The sequence below is a fragment of the Hyla sarda genome, chromosome 6 (genome assembly GCF_029499605.1).
Source record: "Hyla sarda isolate aHylSar1 chromosome 6, aHylSar1.hap1, whole genome shotgun sequence".
In the NCBI taxonomy this organism is placed as follows: Eukaryota; Metazoa; Chordata; class Amphibia; order Anura; family Hylidae; genus Hyla; species Hyla sarda.
In genome coordinates this window covers 271376285-271398511 of record NC_079194.1, presented here as the reverse complement: position 1 = coordinate 271398511, position 22227 = coordinate 271376285, and the positions used below count along the sequence as shown (strand labels likewise).

General features: G+C 41.4%; 1 protein-coding gene across 1 annotated transcript in view; it reads left to right on the top strand.

Moving 5' to 3' along the window:
- The window catches only part of RIN1 (Ras and Rab interactor 1), a 44991-nt gene that overhangs the window by 3135 nt on the left and 19629 nt on the right, over positions 1 to 22227 (top strand). Inside the window, exons 3-4 of the mRNA XM_056528493.1 lie at positions 3239 to 3416; positions 12057 to 12171. Coding sequence (XP_056384468.1) covers positions 3239 to 3416; positions 12057 to 12171 — 293 coding nt within the window. The remainder of the gene's footprint in view (positions 1 to 3238; positions 3417 to 12056; positions 12172 to 22227) is intronic.

Below are 22227 nucleotides of genomic sequence, written 5' to 3'. Positions count from 1 at the left end.
ACTTCTATTAAAAAATCTTAATCCTTTCAGTACTTATGAGCTGCTGAAGTTGAGTTGTTCTTTTCTGTCTAAGTGCTCTCTGATGACACCTGTCTCAGGAACTGTCCAGAGTAGAAGCAAATCCCCATAGTAAATCTCTTGTACTCTGTGCAGTTCTTGAGACAAGCAGAGGTGCAGAGAGCACTGTTGCCAAACAGAAAAGAACAACTCAACTTCAGCAGCTGATAACTATTGGAAGGATTAAGATTTTTTAACAGAAGTCATTTACAAATCTGTTTAACTTTCCGGAGCCAGTTGATATAAAAAGGAAGTTTTCTTCCTGGAATAATAATAATAATATAATAATAATAATAATAATGCTAATTAGTCTGTAGTTATATGCTTATTGACCTTACCAAACTGTAGAATTTGGTTAATTAAAAGAAAACATGACTTAACAATAAGGTTATCAGTTTAAACAATGGAAGATTAAATCCCTTCAATATGGGAATCCAATATGGAGTGTGATAAAAGATGTTGGTTGTTCCCAGCCATTGGTGTATAAAATATGGTACAAGAATAAACTAAATGGGAAGGTTATAGAAAGAAAACATACAGGTTGACAAATGAAGATGTCATAGTATCAAGATATTAAAAATTCAGTGTAATATTTCTTGAAAGAAAAAAAAAGGACAACAAAACAAATGAAAAACAAATGTATGAAAACAGGAATCTGTTTTTGCAACATAACCATAAGAAATTGGTGAATGGAAATGACATATTAAAGAAAAGAAACAAAAACAGCTTTAACAGCTTAATAGAAGAAAACAGATTACAGTGGGCTAAAAAGAGGAGTATTGTAGTGTGGATGATTGGATAAAAGTGGTATTCAGAGATTAATCAAAAATCTGTACTTGTCTAGGAGATGATGCAGGAACTTTTTATTTGGCGACAAAGTACAACCTGGAATGTTTTTCTGTTACTGGTTCCATAATTTTTTACTTATCTGAAAAATAAACCATATTTTATCAATTACAATCATTTTGTTTCATAAAGCCAGAATGTAAATATTTTGAATAAAAGTTCTGTGTCAAATATGTTATTTGTGTTTGTTATCATGTTAAACATTTGTTAAGTGTGGTGATTCCATAATTTTTCCTAAGTGTTGCTATCCCTAATATGTAAAGCAATACTGTAACGTGGTTTCAGCAGAAATTATATAGTATTGCTTGGCAGCTATTAAGAGGAATGCCCTTCACCTTACAAGCAGTATGTGGAGGAAAGAAGCGGAGGTGGCGCCGGGTGCGGTGTAGGTCTTTTAGCCGGTATCGGGAGGTACCCGGGTGAGGGGTAGCATGTCCCTTGCCGGTGATGGTGGCTTGGTATGCAGGCCTGCAGCGTATGGATGGAGGAAAAAAGCTGCGGTGGCGCTCCCAAGGAAGTAACCCGAAGTTGTTGGTATAGGGTATAAAGTGAATAATTTTTTTTTTTTTTACAGCATAAGAAATCAAAGAAAATAAATGAACAGCCACCACCTGCAATTGAAAAAGGGAGCTGTGACTCCCGAAACGCGTCTTGCATTAAGTTTTTTTTATTTTCTTTGATTTCTTATGCTGTAAAAAAAAAAAAAAAAAAATATTCACTTTATACCCTATACCCACGACTTCGGGTTACTTCCTTGGGAGCGCCACCGCAGCTTTTTTCCTGTTCTTCTGCCTTCATCTTACAACATAGACATCTTGAGTATGCCAGGATGGGAGCCGCTGGTGAAGCAAGGCTTTCCATTTTGGCTTACAGATAGGGACATTAAGCAGGGCACAGCCTCTATGATGCCCATTTGTGATATTAGGATATAAAGGCCTGGGTTGTCTTCATGAGTTGACCCTATTTAAAAGATAAAATTGTAAGCCTTCCTTGTCATCTCATCAATCACACATGAACACATCTGATAAGCTAATTTATCATTATTATGATTATTTTGCCTTATTGTTGTTTCTGTTACAGGTATAGTATACTAGTTCCTTTAAATTTTGAAACCCCTGCTAAAATAATTGTATTCACCATAAAATAAAAATTACGGAACGTTCAGTCGTGGAAATTCTGGATCCTATACTCCTATAAACATAAGGGGGAAGGAATTCCCAGTGGTCCTAGCACCACCACTAGAGATAGAATCTTCACCTCGAAATATCACCGGGCATAGATTCTTTAGTGTGAATGCCCTATCAGACATGTCAGGAATGATGACAGGCTACCAGCCCCCTTGTCTCTGAAGATATAATTCTAAGGCATACAAAAGGCAGAAGTGAGTGCCGGGGAGCAGAAAAGTTAAGGTGAGACCTTTTCTGTTCCCCCTTGAGAACCCCGTTAAAGGGAACTTGTCAGGCCCATTGTTTTGCAGGGTGACTTGAAAAGGTCTGACATCCAAATTATGGTGACTGCCTACAGCAGTTGCTTCATAGTCCCATTACAAACTAAGGGAATACTACCATAATTAGCAGTAGTTAGTGTCCCAGCCCCAGACCCCCACTTCTCTCACCTTTTGAAATTTTCTTTATATTTCACTCTAAAACATCTTGAATTTTATTTAAAAAAATGCTAATCCCTTACATGTATTTTGCTAGGATATGGCACTTCGTAAAATGTATCTGCTGCTACCATTCCCTGTCATTCCATTATCCCCTATCACTCTTTCACCTTTTGTTATTCCCTATAACCTAATGTTTCCTCTGTCACCCTCTCTTATGCCTATGTCACCTTCTGTTATCCCCTATAACTCCATGCCATCACCTATAACACTGTGCCCCCCCCCCCCCCCCCCCCCGCCACCCTATGTCAACTCTTGATTATCTCCTATCACCCTATTTCAACCTCTATTTCCCTTATCACCCTATGTCACCCCCATTTATGCCTCACATTTTCAGAATTTCTCTTCATTAGATATTTTTAGACTTTGGACATTTACTGTTTTTTGTTTTTTTTACTTATTATCATTATTTTTTTAATGGTAAATTGCTATGGGAAAGGTTTCTCTGCTTTCTTTAGATGGGATGCATTCCTGCTCTTGGCACAAAATCTACAGCTCCCAGTCCCACACAGAGTTATATAAGGGTTATCTGATTGTGGCCTAATATGGAGAGAGATCTAAATTCCATGTAGATGCTGTCACTCTTTGCAGGCCTGATATTCACAACATGGGCCATTGAGCCACTATACATTGTATTATTTCCTGTCTTGAAAACAATTTCTCCTGTTGCAGTACACATGAACCTGTGTATGATTATCCACATCAAGAGACCTCCCGTTCCCCATCTCCCAGAGGCTCCCCAACTTCTCTCAGTATCTCAGAAAGGCTTCTTCTCACCCAGAGCGTCTGGCTTCATCTCAGTGTAAACTCAGCCACTGCACTGCACATACTGCAGAGAGAGCCGCTAGGGGTAAGTTCATGTCACTTAGATTTCCTCATTATAATGGATACATATATGTATAATGGAGAAACACTGGGTATAAATGACTTTGGCATTGCTGCACGTGGAATCCACCGGGAATTTCCTTATGGAAATTCTGGGCAGAATTTCCATAGTGTGAGCATAGACTGGAGTACTGAATGCATCTGCAAGACCTCTACTCTACTCACTGTCTCTGGGAGTGATAAGGATAGTCGATAGAAAGCTTCCTTAGTATTACAGACAGTGGGCAGCAGTCACACCGGGGATAGGTGATTAAAGGGGTAATCCGGTGGAAAACTTTTTTTTTTTTTTAAATTTTTTTAAATGAACTGGTGCCAGAAAGTTAAACAGATTTGTAAATTACTTCTATTAAAAAAAAATCTTAATCCTTCCAGTACTTATTAGCTGCTGAATACTACAGAGGAAATTCTTTTCTTTTTGGAACACAGAGCTGTCTGCTGACATCACGAGCACAGTGCTCTCTGCTGACATCTCTGTCCATTTTAAGAACTGTCCAGAGTAGAAGAAAATCCCCATAGCAAACATCTGCTGCTCTGGTCAGTTCCTAAAATGGACAGAGATGTCAGCAGAGAGCACTGTGGACATGATGTCAGCAGAGAGCTCTGTGTTCCTAAAAGAAAAGAATTTCCTCTGTAGTATTCAGCAGCTAATAAGTAATAGAAGGATTAAGATTTTTTTAATAGAAGTAATTTATAAATCTGTTTAACTTTCTGGCACCAGTTGATTTAAAAAAAAAAAAAAAGTTTTCCACCGGAGTACCCCTTTTAAGTTGCTACTGGGCAGCAAATGTCAAATCAACTGGTGCCAGAATTTGTAAATGACTTCTATTTAATAATATTAATCCTTCCAGTACTTATCAGCTGCTGTATACTGCAGAGAAGGTTGTGAAGTCCACCTCTGTCCTTTGTCAGGAACTTTCCAGAATAGGAGCAAATCCCCATAGCAAACCTATCCTGCTCTGGACAGTTTCTGACATGTACCGAGGTGTCCGCAGAGAGCACTGTGGTCAGACAGAAAGTAAATTCAAAAAGAAATTCCTCTGTAGCATACAACATCTGATAAGTACTGGAAGTACTGATTTTTAAATAGAAGTAATTTACAAATCTGGCACCAGTTGATTTGAAAACATTTGTTTTCCCCCGGAGTACCCTTTTAAAGGCTATATTAGCGCTCTGTTCTATATGCAGCTATATTAGATGTATGTCTGCCTGTTTCAGTTTTAATTGGAAGCATACAGAGATTTATTCTGTGACATTGCTTCCGATCCTGACATAGAAATCGTGGAAATTTCTCCTAGAGAAGGATATCTTTATACTGGAGTTTAGTGAAGTCTGTACAGCAGAACTGTTCGTTACTAAAGATGTAGTACTGTGTCTGTAATGTGTATGAACCCTAATGTCCATGTTACAGGCAAATCTGTGGTGTCAGTGGTTGGATATTATATTTAGTAAATTATCACTTTTCATGGGTACAAAAGGAAATAAATATTCAGAAACTAACTCATCAACCAATGTCATAGATATGGGATTTATTATATTTGCCACATTAGCAATTAGAATTTTTTGATAGTCCTTTTTAACCTTTAAATTACTGGGAATACACTCTTAAAGGGGTATGTATCAACTGGCTCCAGAAAGTTAAACAGATTTGTAAATGACTTCTATTAAAAAATTCTTAATCCTTCTAATAATTATCAGCTGCTGAAGTTGAGTTGTTCTTTTCTGTCTAGCAACAGTGGTCTCTGCTGACATCTCTGCTTGTCTCGGGAACTACACAGAGTAGAAGAGGTTTGCTTGGGGATTTGCTTCTACTCTGGAAAGTTCCCGAGACAGGTGTCATCAGAGAGCACTTAGACAGTAAAGAACAACTCAACTTCAGCAGCTCATAGGTACTGAAAGGATTAAGATTTTTTAATAGAAGTCATTTACAAATCTGTTTAACTTTCTGGAGCCAGTTGATATATAAAAAATAAGTTTTTTCCCTGGACAACCCCTTTAAACATTCTAATGGGGGCATTGGCTTTCTATGAAAACATCACTAGAGCAATAAAAACATTAGATTATATGTCCCAATAGGAAAAGGAGATAAATGGGAACATTGCTGCTTAACCTGTTAAGGACCCATGACGTAACGTTACGTCATGAGTCCGCTCCCGATCTATAACGCGGGGCCACGGCGTGGCCCAGCGTCATAGCGGGTCGGGCCCGGCCTCTAACAACGGCTGGGACCCGTGTCTAATAGCACGTGGCATTGATCGCGGTGCCGCGCGCTATTAACCCTTTAGACGCGGCGTTCAAAGTTGAACGCCGCATCTAAAGTGAAAGTGAAACCATGCCGGTTAGCTCAGAGGGCTGTTCGGGATAGCCGCGGCGAAATCGCGGCATCCCGAACAGCTTACAGGACAGCTGGAGGATCCCTACCTGCCTCCTCACTGTCCGATCGCCGAATGACTGCTCAGTGCCTGAGATCCAGGCCTGAGCAGTCATGCGGCAGAATCATCGATCACTGGTTTCCTATGAGAAACCAGTGATCAATGATAAAGATCAGTGTGTGCAGTGTTATAGGTCCCTATGGGAGCTATAACACTGCAAAAAAAAAAGTGAAAAAAAAGTGAATAAAGATCATTTAACCCCTTCCCTATTAAAAGTTTGAATCACCCCCCTTTTCTCATAAAAAAAAAAACTATGTAAATAAAAATAAACATATATGGTATCGCCGCGTGCGGAAATGTCCGAATTATAAAAATATATTGTTAATTAAACCGCACGGTCAATGGCGTGCGCGCAAAAAAATTCCAAAGTACAAAATAGTGCAGTCCAAGTCCTATCAATGCAAAAATGGTACCGCTAAAAACTTCAGATCATGGCGCAAAAAATGAGCCCTCATACCGCCCCATACGCGGAAAAATAAAAAAGTTATAGGGGTCAGAAGAGGAAAATTTTAAACGTATTAATTTTCCTGCATGAAGTTATGATTTTTTTCCAGAAGTACGACAAACTCAAACCGATATAAGTAGGGTATCATTTTAATCGTATGGACCTACAGAATAAAGATAAGGTGTCATTTTTACCGAAAAATGTACTACGTAGAAACGGAAGCCCCCAAAAGTTACAAAACAGCGTTTTTTTTCAATTTTGTCTCACAATGATTTTTTTTTCCGTTTCGCCGTAGATTTTTGGGCAAAATGACTGACGTCATTACAAAGTAGAATTGGTGGCGCAAAAAATAATCCATCATATGGATTTTTAGGTGCAAAATTGAAAGAGTTATGATTTTTTAAAGGCAAGGAGGAAAAAACGAAAATGCAAAAACGGAAAAACCCCAGGTCCTTAACCTGTTAACGACCGTGGACGAGTATAGACGTCCAGTTTGGTGGCCGTTCCCGCAAATGGACGTCTATACTCGTCCATTAGTCTCGTGGGTGCTGCCCAGTACACCCACACTATCACACAACCGGGACCCTCGTGGGTGCTGCCCAATACACCTACGCTATCACACAGCCGGGACCCTGCTGCACTGCCGGGACCGAAATAAACTTCGGTCCCGGCAGTTTTAACCCTTACAGCCGCGGTCGGAAGTGACCGCGGGCTGTAAGTGTTATGACAGAGGGAGGGGGCTTGCTCTGTCTCCTTTGCAGCACCCCGCATCGCGATCACGGGGTGCTGTGTGTGGCCGCGGCTGGCCAGGGCCTGCCGCACTCCCGACAGTTTAACCCTTACAGCCGCGGTCATAAGTGACCGCGCGCTGTAAGGAGTTCTGACAGAGGGAGGGGGCTCCCTCTGTCTCTCCTGCAGCACCCCGAAGCATCGCGGGGTGCTGCTGCATACCTGGGCAGCCGGGGGTCCTACAAAGACCCCCAGGTCTGCCCTGGGTATTGCCTGAAAGGACGTGCCAGAGGCACGTCTTGATGTGCTGCCTGCTAGTGAAAACTGGCAGGCAGCATATAACTGCAATGCTTTGGAATACTAAGTATTCCAAAGCATTAAAAAGTGTAAAAATAAATAAATAAATAAATAAAATAAAAGTGTAAAAATAAATAAAAATGTAATAAAAGTGTAAAAAAAAATATTAAAAATACATTTATTAAATGAATCTAATAAAAAAAATGCATAATGTGTAGGATCGCATTGGCGGACATCCGCAGCATGTAATATGCTGCGGATGTCCACCATGTGATCCCACACATTATGCAGCAGTAGGGTTGCCACCTTTCCCTCAGAAAAATACCGGTCATGGGTGTGGCTATGTGGGGGTGGAGCTACAAAAGGGGAGGGGCCAGATTGCACAGGGGCTGAGGGATCAGGGGTTTAAGAAATGGCATGGGGGATTGGAGGGGGGTTTAAGAAATGGCATAGGGGATTGGAGGAATACAATATATATGTGGGGGGAATTTTCCTATATCGCACAAAAAAAATTACATTTAGAGAATACCTACCAAAACCCTATTTATGCCAGCGGCGGCGGTAGTGGTGGTGCGCGACAGCAACGCTGGCTCTCTGTGATGACGAGTGACGTCCCCCTGTGCAACGTCAGATAAACAGGCTAATCAGACAGTATCACACATGACAGATTTAGATGCACAGGCTCAGCAGATAGTATCCCACATGACAGATTTGGATATACAGGCTCAGCTCACAGTATCACACATGACAGGATTAGATACACAGGCTCAGCAGACAGTATCGCACATGACAGGATTAGATACAGAGCGCAGCAGATAGTTTCACACATTAAAACATTAAATCAGTGTTTCCCAACCAGGGTGCCTCCAGCTATTGCAAAACTACAACTCCCAGCATGCCCGGACAGCCAAAGGCTGTCTGGGCATGCTGGGAGTAATAGTTTTGCAACAGCTGGAGGCACCGTGGTTGGGAAACACTGCATTAAATACACAATTTTGCAGAGAAGTCTCACCAGTCTCTTGTCTTCACTTTCTCCTTTCCCCGGGCGGCTCCAGGTTAAGGAATGTCCGGGGTTGAGGAGGAATGGGGTGGGCAATTATTTATCCCATGGGGCCACATGAGAAACTAAAAATATTGTGGAGGGCCGGGTAGTTGTCCCCCAGATCAGGCAGCATAGTTGTCCCCCAGATTAGGAGCATAGTTGTCCCCCAGATTAGGCAGCATAATTGTCCCCCAGATTAGGCAGCATAGTTGTCCCCCAGATTAGGCAGCATAGTTGTCCCCCAGATTAGGCAGCATAGTTGTCCCCCAGATTAGGAGCATAGTTGTCCCCCGGATTAGGAGCATAGTTGTCCCCCAGATTAGGCAGCATAGTTGTCCCCCAGATTAGGCAGCATAGTTGTCCCCCAGATTAGGCAGCATAGTTGTCCCCCAGATTAGGCAGCATAGTTGTCCCCCAGATTAGGCAGCATAGTTGTCCCCCAGATTAGGCAGCATAGTTGTCCCCCAGATTAGGCAGCATAGTTGTCCCCCAGATTAGGAGCATAGTTGTCCCCCAGATTAGGCAGCATAGTTGTCCCCCAGATTAGGCAGCATAGTTGTCCCCCAGATTAGGCAGCATAGTTGTCCCCCAGATTAGGCAGCATAGTTGTCCCCCAGATTAGGCAGCATAGTTGTCCCCCAGATTAGGAGCATAGTTGTCCCCCAGATTAGGAGCATAGTTGTCCCCCAGATTAGGCAGCATAGTTGTCCCCCAGATTAGGCAGCATAGTTGTCCCCCAGATTAGGCAGCATAGTTGTCCCCCAGATTAGGAGCATAGTTGTCCCCCAGATTAGGCAGCATAATTGTCCCCCAGATTAGGAGCATAGTTGTCCCCCAGATTAGGCAGCATAGCTGTCCCCCAGATTAGGCAGCATAGTTGTCCCCCAGATTAGGCAGCATAGTTGTCCCCCAGATTAGGCAGTTTACCCCCCCCCCCCCCTACACACACACACACACACAGACACATATATATACACGGACACATAGAGACACATACACAGACACAGACACATATATACAGACACATATATACACAGACACTCACCCGCCCTGTGCTGCAGAGGGAGACAGGATACACGGCCTCTCCCCTCCCTGCTCTGCCTATGGAGGGTTGTAAGACTGCACGGGGCAGAGAGAAGGCGGGGGAGGGGGAGAGAGGAGACAGGAGGTGCACGCCCCCTCCCCAGCACTGTACAATCTCTTCCTGTCATCGCACGGAGCTCTCCCTGTCACAGGCTGGTGTTAGACCTGGGCATTGTACGGCCGGTCATGAAAGCAGTGCTGTTCTGGGGATGCTGCTCCGTCCGCCCCTGTCAGTGAATGAAAAATACCGGCCATTGCATGGCCGGTATTTTTCATCCAAACTTACCGGCACAGCCCGGAATGTAGATGAAAATACCGGCTGTGCCGGTAAAATACCGGCAGGGTGGCAACCCTATGCAGCAGTCACGGCACTGCTGCGGCTGGGTAGCTTTGTGTGTCCACTCATAGCTGCGGATTTCCCGCCGGCAGTCATGAGTGGACACACTGAGCTACCCAGCCGCAGCAGTGATGGATATATTCGCCATGAGTGGGTGCTTATTCCCACAACATGGCGGATATATCCATCAGGAGCCTTAACTGTCACAGACAGACGCATTATACTGCTAGCCGACCAAGGACCAATCAGAGAGGTCCCTGGTCCAGCCAATAACTTGTAGGGGTGCGGTATATAAATGGGGTCACTTGTGGGGGTGGAGGTACTGTTCTGCCCTGAAAGCCAAATGGCGCTCATCTCCTTCTGAGTCCTACCACGCGGCCAAGGAACCATATATGGCCAAAGTGGGGGTATTTCCGAACATGGGACAAGCAGCTAAATAAAATATAGGGTGCATTTCTTTCAATATCAGAAGTGATGTACAAAAAATATGCCTCCCAAATGATGCATTTGTGAAACACTGACTTTGTAATAATTCCTGCCAAAAAACTATGGTATTAAAATACTCACTGTACCCCCTAGCGAATACCTTTAGGGGTCTAGTTTTTAAAATGGTGTCATTCGGGGGGGGGGGGGGGTTCCCATGTTCTACTACTTCTCAGTTGCTGCAATCCTTGCTTAGCACATAAAAATAAGATGTACTTTTCAAATTTTCAAAATGTCAAGTCAATTTGTTAGGCCTCTAATACATCTAAAATGTGAATAGTAATAAAAAAAAGTTGAGAAAATAAAGTAGACATATGAAATTATAATTTTTGATAAAAAAAATAAACATTATGTATAAATATATGCAACCTATTAACGTCAAAATAACAAAAAATCGTCTTTTTTTCAAAAATGGCACGGTTTCTTGCATTGTAAATAAAAAAATACAAATGATATCGATTAACTTTTACTATTTTCATGTAGTACAACTTGTGAGAAAAAAAACAATGTCAGAATTGTTTTCATTGGCAAAACATTACCAGAGTTATTCTCAGATAAAGACATACATCCCAGATTTGAAAAAACAGGCCTGGTCTTTGAGGGGCGTAGAGGCTAAATTAGCTTGGTACTTAAAGGGGTACTCCGGTGAAAACTTTTTTTCTTTTAAATCAACTGGTGCCAGAAAGTTAAACATATTTGTAAATTACTTCTATTAAAAAATCTTAATCCTTCCAGTACTTATTAGCTGCTGAATGCTACAGAGGAAATTCCTTTCTTTTTGGAACACTGATGACATAACGAGCACAGTGCTCTCTGCTGACATCTCTGTCCATTTTAGCAACCGTGCATAGCAGATGTATGCTAAGGGCAGCATGGTGGCTCAGTGGGATACTTGTGAGAAAAAAGACCAATGGATTCAGGCGCTGCTCTATCCAGGTATACAAAGGATGCAGGTAAGTGTTCTTAATCAAGCAATTTTATTTGAACACCTAGATCATCTGAGGAAGGGGAATTTACCCCGAAACGCTTTTTCTCACAAGTATTCCAGTTTCTACAGGGCGTTGACACGCTCCTGCGACCATCAGGCTCGGCAGCTCATCCAACTCTATCTGGTACCCCAATCAAGGGGTGATATGCGCAATTCTTCTACTTTAAGGTGAGCGGCCACTATGACTTAAGTCCTGGGTGTACATTCAGCATACTTTTTGGTTCCCTCACCTGCCAAGGGTGATACACGAGGCGCTGCCTCCCGGTTGTCTTTTTTGTCTTTATTTATTTGCAGTGCTGGGGACTTGGGTTCAAATCCCACTAAGGACAACAATAAATAAAGCGTTATTATTATTATAATAACGTCAGCAGAGAGAACTGTGCTCGTGATGTCATCAGAGAGCATTCCAAAAAGAAAAGAATTTCCTCTGTAGTATTCAGCAGCTAATAAGTACAGGAAGGATTAAGATTTTTTAATAGAAGTAATTTACAAATCTGTTTAACTTTCCGGAGCCAGTTGATTTAAAAGAAAAAATGTTTTCACCGGAGTACCCCTTTAAGGGTTTAAGGGGTTAAATGTCGGTGCTATATAAGCAGAAGTAACGTAGCAGTCAGGAGTTGCCAGTAGTATGTGTGCATTTCATAATTCACCATATCACCATTTCATCATATTTATTAATTTATAAATGAGAAATTTGTCTGAATATAAATGTTTCCTTGTTATGTATGTTCTGACTGTGTAGATAAAGAAGTGCACAAATTTTAACTTACAGACTTTTCTTGTGAGAAGATCTAACACTCGGCAGCAGCTGGTCCTGTGTGTGAGGTTATCCGATGATTCTGGACCAAGTTTCATTCATCAGTCGTACATACATGAAGGGCCCTCAGGTAAGATAACAAGCAGATACAATGTTTTCTTTACTCTTTACTAAATCCAGAGAGTCTGCTTTATTACCACTACGAAGAAATGGGAGGACGATAAAGGCCCATCTTATTTGGGCATGCCCTAAAGGTGTACTCCGCTTCTCAGCGTTTGGAACAAACTGTTCCGAACGCTGGAGCCGGCGCCAGGAGCTTGTGACGCCATAGCCCCGCCCCCTCATGGTGTCACGCCCCACCACCTCAAATGCAAGTCTATGGGAGGGGGCGTGACAGCTGTCACGCCCCCTCCCGTAGACTTGCATTGAGGGGGTGGGGCGTGATGTAATGAGAGGGCGGGGCTATGAGGTCACAAGCTCCCGACGCCGGCTCCAACGTTTGAAACAGTTTGTTCCAAACACTGGGCATTGGAGTATCCCTTTTAAGGTATTGGGATTTTGGGAACAAGAAATTAGGTTATTAAATGAAATGATGAGTACTCCGGTCCCCACTCAGCCCCAAAACATGTAAATATCTCCCAACTCCTGACAAATCTGATTTATGCATTAATACTTTTTGTGTGAAAACTATATATTTAAAAAATTTAAAAAATCTGACTGTCCCAATGATCCCCTTCCTTATTAGAATGACTATCCATAATAAACAACATACTACCACAAAAGACATGGCAAATTCAAAAAATCTGGGATAGATGACTACAATCCTCTGCCACTACACACTTCTCCCCAAATATGTCATTTAGAATAGACATGTGGTCAGTCCAAAAAAGTTTAATTTTTATATCATTTAACCCTTAAAGTGAAACTCCGGTGGAAAACATTTTTTTTTTATATCAACTGGTGCTAGAAAGTTTAAACAGATTTGTAAAATTACTTCTATTAAAAAAAATCTTAATCCTTCCAGTACTCATCAGATGCTGTATGATCATTTTGAATTCCTTTTTGCCTGACCACAGTGCTCTCTGCTGACACCACTGTCCATTTTAGGAGCAAATCCACATAGAAAACCTATCCTGCTCTGGATAGTTCCTAAAATGGACAGAGGTGTCAGCAGAGAGCACTGTGGTCAGGAAGAAAGGAAAGTCAAAAAGAAATGCTTCCTGTGGAGCATAGAGAAGCTTATAAGTACTAGAAGGATTAAGAATTTTTTAATAGAAGTACGGTAATTAACAAATCTGTTTATATTTCTGTCATCAGTTGATAAAAACAAAACAAAAAAAAACATGTTTTCCAGTGGAGTACCCCTTTAAGGGATTAAAGAACACAGCAATTTTTCATTTTTGCGTCTTCATTTTTTCCTCTTCGCCTTTTAATAGCCATGAGCCTTTAAATTTTTCACCTACAAACCCATATGAGGGCTTGTTTTATGCAGGACCAATTGTACTTAGTAATAACATCACTCAACTATCATAGAATGTACAGTGAAGCCCAAAAATGTTTATTTGTGGGGTAAATTATAGAAAAAAAACATAATTTTGAGTTTACGTTTCTACGCAGTGCACTTTATGGTTAAAATTATGTTATCTTTATTTTGTCAATATGATTACAAAGATACCCCATTTATATGTGTTTTGTTTTATCTTACTAGTTTAAAAAAAAAATTATATATTTTTTGTGTGAAAATTAGTATGCTTAACATAATCCTTCTCTTATAACATATACATTTTTCTGTATACGGGGCCATATGAGGGCTCATTTTTTGCCCCATGATCTGTAGTTTTTATTGGTACCATTTTTGTTTTGATGGGACTTTTTGATCGCTTTTTAATAATTTTTATCTGGTATATGAAGTAAAAAAATTTTAGCAATTCTTATTATGCTATTAGCTGTATGGTTTCATTGACATTATATTTAAATAGTTTTAATACACATGCAAATATGTTTATTTTTGTTAACATTATTTTATTTGAATAATGGTAAAAGGGGAAAACTTTTATTAGAAGAATTTCACTTTTATTAAAATATTTATAATTTTTTTTCCACAATTTTTTTTTAGGTCCCTAAGGGGACTATTACCAACAATCACCTCTACATAATTTCCCCATCTATAGGCCCCAAATTGTTGATAGGTTGGTAGCCAGCTAGCTAGGTAGGTAGCTTTGTAGGTAGGTTGCCAGGTAGCTAAGTAAGTAGCTATGTAGCTAGGACCGTAGCCAGGTAGGTAGCTAGCATAGTAGAAAAGCATGATCCAAATGGTCCAAAAGGGTGCCAGCAGGTGGAGATCTCAGGTCAGGGCCTCTGCAATACAAGCAAGGAAGAATCACTTGCAGCACTCCATTGAGGTGAAAAAAGTGAGTAGCTTTATTCCATGATGAGTTTTTGTTTATGTACCTACATAAGTAGGTAGCCATGTAGGTAGGTAGCCAGGTAGCTAGGTATGTAGCTATGTTGATAGGTAGGTAGGTACATAGGTAGTTAGGTAAGTAAGTAGGGGAAGAAATTCTCACAGAAAAGGATTGCAGTAACATATGTTTATTCCCTTTGTGTGTATTGGAACTAAAACAGAAAAGGGAGGGAAAAAAGCTAATTGGACATAATGTCACACCAAACTCCAAAAATGGGCTGGACAAAATGATTGCCATCCTTTCAAAATTGTGGAAAAATAAGATTGCTTCAAGCATGTGATGCTCCTTTAAACTCACATGGGGCAAGTAACAGGTGTGGGCAATATACAAATCATGCCTGAAAGCAGATAAAGAGGAGAGAAGTTCACTTAGTCTTTGCATTGTGTGTCTGTGTGTGCCACACTAAGCATGGACAACAGAAAGAGGAGAAGAGAACCAAAATTGTGGAAAAATATCAACAATCTCAAGGTTACAAGTCCATCTCCAAAGATCTAGATTTGCCTTTGTCCACAGTGTGCAACATTATCAAGAAGTTTGCAACCCATGGCACTGTAGCTAATCTCTTTGGGCGTAGACGGGAGAGAAAAATTGATGAAAGGTGTCAATGCAGGATAGTCTGGATGGTGGATAAGCAGCCCCAAACAAGTTCCAAAGATATTCAAGCTGTCCTGCAAGCTCAGGGAGCATCAGTGACAGCGCAAACTATTCATTGACATTTAAATGAAATGAAACGCTATGGCAGGAGACCCAGGAGGACCCCACTGCTGACACAGAGACATAAAAAAAGCAAGACTACATTCTGCCAAAATGAACTTGAGTAAGCCAAAATCCTTCTGGGAAAACATCTTGTGGACAGATGAGACCAAGACAAAGCTTTTTGGTAAAGCACATCCTTCTATTGTTTACTGAAAACGGAATGAGGCCTACAAAGAAAAGAACACAGTACCTACAGTGAAATATGGTGGAGGTTCAATGATGTTTTGGGGTTGTTTTGCTGCCTCTGGCACTGGGTGTCTTGAATGTGTGAAATCTGAGCAATACCAATGGATTTTGGGTCGCACTGTACAGCCCAGTGTCAGAAAGCTGGGTTTCTGTCCGAGATCTTGGGTCTTCCAGCAGGACAATGACCCCAAACATATATCAAAAAGCTCCCAGAAATGGATTGCAACAAAGCGCTGGAGAGTTCTGAAGTGGCAGCAATGAGTCCACATCTAAATCCCATTGAACACCTGTGGAGAGATCTTAAAATTGCTGTTGGGAAAAGGCGCCTTCCAATAAGAGAGACCTGGAGCAGTTTGCAAAGGAAGAGTGGTCCAAAATAACAACTGAGAGGTGTAAGAAGCTTATTGATGGTTATAGGAAGTGACTGATTTCAGTTAATTTTTCCAAAGGGTGTGCAACCAAATATTAAGTTAAGGGTGCCAATAATTTTGTCCGGCCCATTTTTGGAGTTTGGTGTGACATTATGTCCAATTTGCTTTTTTTCCTCCCTTTTTTGGTTTAGTTCCAATACACACAAAGGGAATAAACATGTGTATAGCCAAACATGTTTTACTGCAATCCTTTTCTGTGAGAAATATCGTATTTATCGGCATATAACATGCATTTTTTAGGCTAAAATTTTTAGCCTAAAGTCTATCTGCGTGTTATTCGCTGATAAGCCGCTGCAGTTCAATGATTTAAAGTGGGCGCTTTAAATCAATGAACTGCAGCTGCTTTTGCAGGTCCAGAGACCTGCCGTCGCTGCCGGCTTCTCAGCCCCTGCCTATCCTGGGGTCCAGAGACTGCTGGCGCCGCTGCCCCATTGCCTCCCCCATCCCCGTTTTTTCTGACCCCGCAGAAGCCCCCAGGAAAGGCAGGGGGAGAGAGGCCGTCGCTGCCCGCTTCTCTCCCCCTGCCTTTCCTGGGGTCTAGGGCCCTGCTGCCGCCGCTTCTCTTCCCCTGGCTGTCGGCGTCGCTGCCCCTTCTCTCCCCCTGGCTATCGGCGCCGCTGTCCCATTGCCGGCGCCGCTGCCCCATTGCCTCCCCCCATCCCCGGTTTTATAATTACCTGTTGCCAGGGTCGGGTCTGCGCTGCTTCTGGCTCAGGTGTGGCGTCTCCTGCGTCATTGATATGTGCTGCGGGGCGCAATGACGAGTGACGTCGCATTGAAGACGTCACTCATCATTGCGCCTCGCAGCGCATAGCAACGACGCAGGAGACCGGCACCAGAGCCAGAAGCAGCGTGGACCCGACCCTGGCAACAGGTAATTATAAAACCGGGGATGGGGGGAGGCAATGGGGCAGCGGCGCCGGCAATGGGGCACAGGCGCCGATAGCCAGGGTGAGAGAAGCGGTGGCAGCAGGGCTCTAGACCCCAGGGAAGGCAGGGGGAGAGAAGACGGCAGACACGGCCTCTCTACCCCTGCCTTTCCTAGGGGCTTCTGCGGGGTCAGAAACAGTGTATCGGGGTATACACATGCACACACACGCACCCTCATTTTACCAAGGATATTTGGGTAAAAAACTTTTTTTACCCAAATATCCTTGGTAAAATGAGGGTGCGTGTTATAGGCCGGTGCGTGGTATACCCCGATAAATACGGGTACTTAATTTTCTTAAAAAATTTCAGATGTGCCAACATTTACGGCCATGACTGTATGTAGGTCGCCAGGTAGCTATGTAGGTAGCTATGTAGGTAGGGTAGCCAGGTAGGTAGCTATGTAGGTAGATAGCTAGATAGGTAGCTATAAAGCTATAATGGTAGGTTGGTAGCCATGTAGGTAGGTAGCCATGTAGCTAGCTAAGTAGGTAAGTAGCCAGCCACGTGCGCAAACAGCTGAAATCGGTGCGCGGGACAAGTGTCCTGGATTCCTCATTAGTGAGCAAGTCAGCACCTGTGCCAGATTGGCTGCATACTTACCTACGCTTTGGTGGCCTGTGACCTTCCTCCCCCCCTTTCTCCGGGTGTGCCAAAGTGTAAGTAAACCACTGGTTTTTACCAACCTGCTAGAGGTTTGGTCCAAGCATCTACTACTCTTTCAGGAAAATAATATTTTCTCATCTTGCTTCGGACGATTCCCCTAAATGACCTCAGATTGCTACCTTGTTTAATTTCTTATTAAAAACACTTCCCTCCTGAACCTTATTTAACCCACTAATATACAGTATTTAAATGTTCTTCCCTCCAAGCTAAACATATTTACCTTAACTCTTTCTTGTTAAGTTTTATGCTTAAAGGGGATAAGATGTCAGATTGCGGGGTGCCCACTGCTGGGACCCCCCGCGATCTCCCTGCAGCACCCGCATTCTATGCGGGGCTTCGTCTCTAGTTTCGGAAACCTCCAGGTTTCCGGGACTGGGGATGTGATGCCCCCTCCTATAGACATGAATGGAGGGGGCGTGGTATTACGTCACAGAGGTTTCCAAAACTAGAGACGCAGCTCCGCATAGAATGCGGGTGCTGCAGAGAGATCGCAGGGGGTCCCAGCAGCGGGCCCCCCACGATCAGACATCTTATCCCCTATCCTTTGGATAGGGGATAAGATGTTTTTGCCCAGAATACCCCTTTAAGACCTTCCACAATTTTTTTTCAGATCAAATAGAAAAATTATATATTATCATGGGAAATGTGGAGGGAGGGGGCCATAATGAGAAAGTAAAATTATCATTAAAAGCAGGGCACCTGAGGCTATAAAATGATATGTTTAGCACACAATTCTTTGTAAATCTTTACACTAATTTTACATAAAGACAAATACAGTGGGTAAAATAAGTATTGAACATGTCACCAAGCAATCCATACATACAAAGACACCAAAACAAATAAGCTCAGAAATTAAGTTCTATATAATAATGAGAAATGACACAGGAAAAAGTATTAAACACATAAAGAACGTAAGGTGCAAAAAGGCACAGAAAGCCAAGAAAATATGTGAAATCTATCAGTAATTAAAAAGCAATCCAGACCTTTGTCAGTGCAAATGAATATCAATTGGTTAATTCCCAAAAAGCTCTCATTGTCAAGGTGTCACACAAGACATATCACATGATGGGTAAAAGACATTCTTGACAAAAATCTGCTGAAATCTACCAGGATGATTAATCCCACCAGAACCAAGGACGTACAGGTAAACAGGACCAAGGCATTCTGGGACTTAAGGTACCTGTTAACTGTTCTCGCGAGCGGAGAACGTGTTAGACCCAGTGGGTCTTGGTTGCACTGCCGATCAGACCGATGGCCGGCGTTAACCCTTTAGACGCTGCGATCAAAGTTGATTGTGGCTTCTAAAATGCGGGATTAACGCTGCCGGTAGCTCAGTGGAGCTGATGGGGACATCCGCGGCAACATCGCGGGTCCTGGTGTGAACGACGGGAGGGTCCTCGCCTGCCTCTGCGCTGTCCGATCTGTCATCTGCTGCTCAGCGCTGATGACACTAATCAATGCTATGCTATAGCATTGTATTAATATGCATAAATTATAGGTGCATTTTTGGTCACTTCATATACCATAAAAAACTAATAAAAAGCGATCAAAAAGTCCCATCAAAACAAAAATGGTACCAATAAAAACTACAGACCACAGCGCATAAAATGAGCCCTCAGTAGTAAAGGAGTAAAATGAAATAAAACCTACATAAATTGGATATTCTTGTAATCGTATGGACCTACAGAATAAATATCAAGTGTCATTTTTCAAAAGATTGCACTGTGTAGAAACAGAAGCACCCGAAATTTACAAAATGGTGTTTTTTTTTTGTTTTTTCAATTTTACCCCACAAATATATATTTTTTGGTTTTGCTGTAGATTTTGTGGTTAAATGATTGATGTAATTACAAAGTACAATTGGTGGCGCAAAAAACAAGCCCTTACATGGGTCTGTAGATACAAAATTGAAAGCGGTATGATTTTTAGAAGGAGCAGAAGAAGAAACAAAAGTGCAAAAACGAAAATTAGCCTGGTCCTTGAAGGGGTATTCCAGGGAAAAACTTTTTTTTATATATCAACTGTCTCCAGAAAGTTAAACAGATTTGTAAATGACTTCTATTAAAAAATCTTAATCCTTTCAGTACTTATGAGCTTCTGAAGTTAAGGTTGTTCTTTTCTGTCTAAATCCTCTCTCATGACACCTGTCTCGGGAAACACCCAGTTTAGAAGCAAATCCCCTTAGCAAACCTCTTCTAAACTGGGCATTTCCCGAGACAGGAGAGGATTTAGACAGAAAAGAACAACCTTAACTTCAGAAGCTCATAAGTACTGAAAGGATTAAGATTTTTTAATAGAAGTAATTTACAAATCTGTTTAACTTTCTGGAGCCAGTTGATTTATATATATATATATATATATATATATACGGTATATATATATATATATATATATATAAAGTTTTTTCCTGGAATACCCCTTTGAAGTGAAAATGGGCTTGGTCCTTAAAGGGTTTAGATAAAATGAGGGTGGACATTTCAGCAAGACATTGGGGGTCATATTCAAAACTCTTAACATCAAAAATTTCGCATTTTGCGCCAAAATTTTGGAGTGAAAAAGTTTACAACAGATATTCAAAGTATTTAACATTAAAATTTTCCAAGGTTTAAACTAGTCACACCAGTTTTGCAGTAATGGGCGTGGCTATGTAAATTTCATGCTTTGTGAGAGTCCATTTTAAAATAAAAATTTCACACCAGCTGCTAGTGTAGAAATTACAGAGATGGTTGTATTTTTTTTTTTTTGGGAAAAGGTGTTATTTTATTCAATTGTTGAAAAATAATTAATTCTTATTGGAAAATTTTGTAAAAATATATATATATACATATATATATATATATATATATATATATATATATTTATCGTCACTGCACCTGAACTCACATTTAAGCCCTAGAAATATTTTATTTATACCGTTATTGCTTTTCTGGGCACTAGTAATCAGGGAATATTACATGAGATGCTTCCACCAGAATTTTTTGGGATGTAAAACTCTGCAATTTTGGCGCACAAATATCCAATATGGCAGCAACAAAAAATTTTTTTAAGTGGCTTTAAAATGAACTCTCACATATTTTCAAAGCAGCACAAGAGACCCTTGAAAATGTGAGGAGAAAATAAAAGTGTAATTAATATCGCTTGAACAGAAATGACTGTCGTTTTTGAATATCTCCCCCATTATTCCTAAACTCTCAAATGGTGTCTAAGAAAGTACCTAAAGCTGATAGAATGGCCCGGCCAATCACCTGACTTAAATCCAATTGAAAATCTATGGAAAGAACTGAAGATCATGATTAATAGAATAGGACCACAGTACCTTCAAGATATCGTTTGGGAACTCCATTTGCATGATGGGAGTTTAGTGGAGAAAAAAATACTGTAGACTTGTTTTTTTTTGCACTCACCTCCTGTAAAATCCGGGTCAATTCTTCTGCAGCTGTAAGGCTAGGTTCAGACTACGGAATTTTGGCCGGCATTTTCGCTTTGAAATTTCCGGCAGAAATTCTGCTTACTATAATGCATAGTGTAGTGAATGGTTTTCCGTTCACAAATTCACACTTCGGAATTTGTGAAGCGGAAAATCCGGATGAAAAATCCGCTAGAAAATTTCCGCCTGAAGAAAGGGGTTGCTCTTTCTAGCGGAACACATAGCAGTCTATAGGAGACTGCAGTGTCCGCGCGGTCCTAGCGTCGACTAATTCAGTCGGCGCAGGCGGAACTCGGAATCTCCGGGCGGAAATTTTCTGCCCGGAGATTCCGTAGTCTGAACCTAGCCTAAGGGTCTATTCACACGGCAGTATTCTGCCTCAACTTAAAGCCCATAGACTTCTATGGGATTCCGCACTCCCATTCACACTTCTGAATTTCCACTTGCAGAATTCCGAAAGCGGAAATTCAGAAGTGTGAATGGGAGTGCGGAATCCCATAGAAGTCTATAAGCTTTAATTTGAGGCTGAATTCTGCAAGCGGAAAATTCTGCCGTGTGAATAGACCCTAAGGCTAGGTTCACCGATCCGAGTACCGCCAGCGCCGACTGAATCAGTCGGCGATAGGACCGCGCAGACAATGCAGTCTCCAATAGACTGCAATGTGTTCCGTGAATATTTCCATCTGAAGAAAGAGCAACGCAAATTTTAAAGCGCATTTTCCCTTCACAAATTCTGCTTCACAAATTCCGAAGTGTGAATTTGTGAACGGAAACCCATTCACTACACTATACTATACTATACATTTTAGTAAGTGGAATTTCTGCCTGCAATTTTAAAGCGGAGCCTAACGGAGCTTCCGAATGAAGCTCCGAACACAGTTGGAAACTTAGGCTGCATTCACATCTCGTTTTTGCAATATGGTTCCTGTATCAGGTTTTATGTAAAAAAAAAAAAACGGACTGAACTGTATACAACCATGTACAACCGTATAGACCTCTGTACGGTTTTAAACTGTATATGGTTTGAAAACGGATGTACGGTTGCATTAATATGTTTTTTGAAAAAAAAAATAAACATACGGTTTTATGTTTGTCCTTAATTAAATAAAGTTCTTCTTGTTCTATTTGCGGGAAGAACTTTCGGTGTGCACTGCGCATGTGCAAACTGCAAAACCATATGGTGCAAACCGGATGGAACCGTGCGCACATACGGTTCACTACAGTTCCCATAGACCACCATTTAAAAAAAAAAAACGTATTCAGGTTGTATCCGGTTTTTCACCCGGACATAAAACCATAGTAGACTACGTTTTTTTTGTACGGGAAAA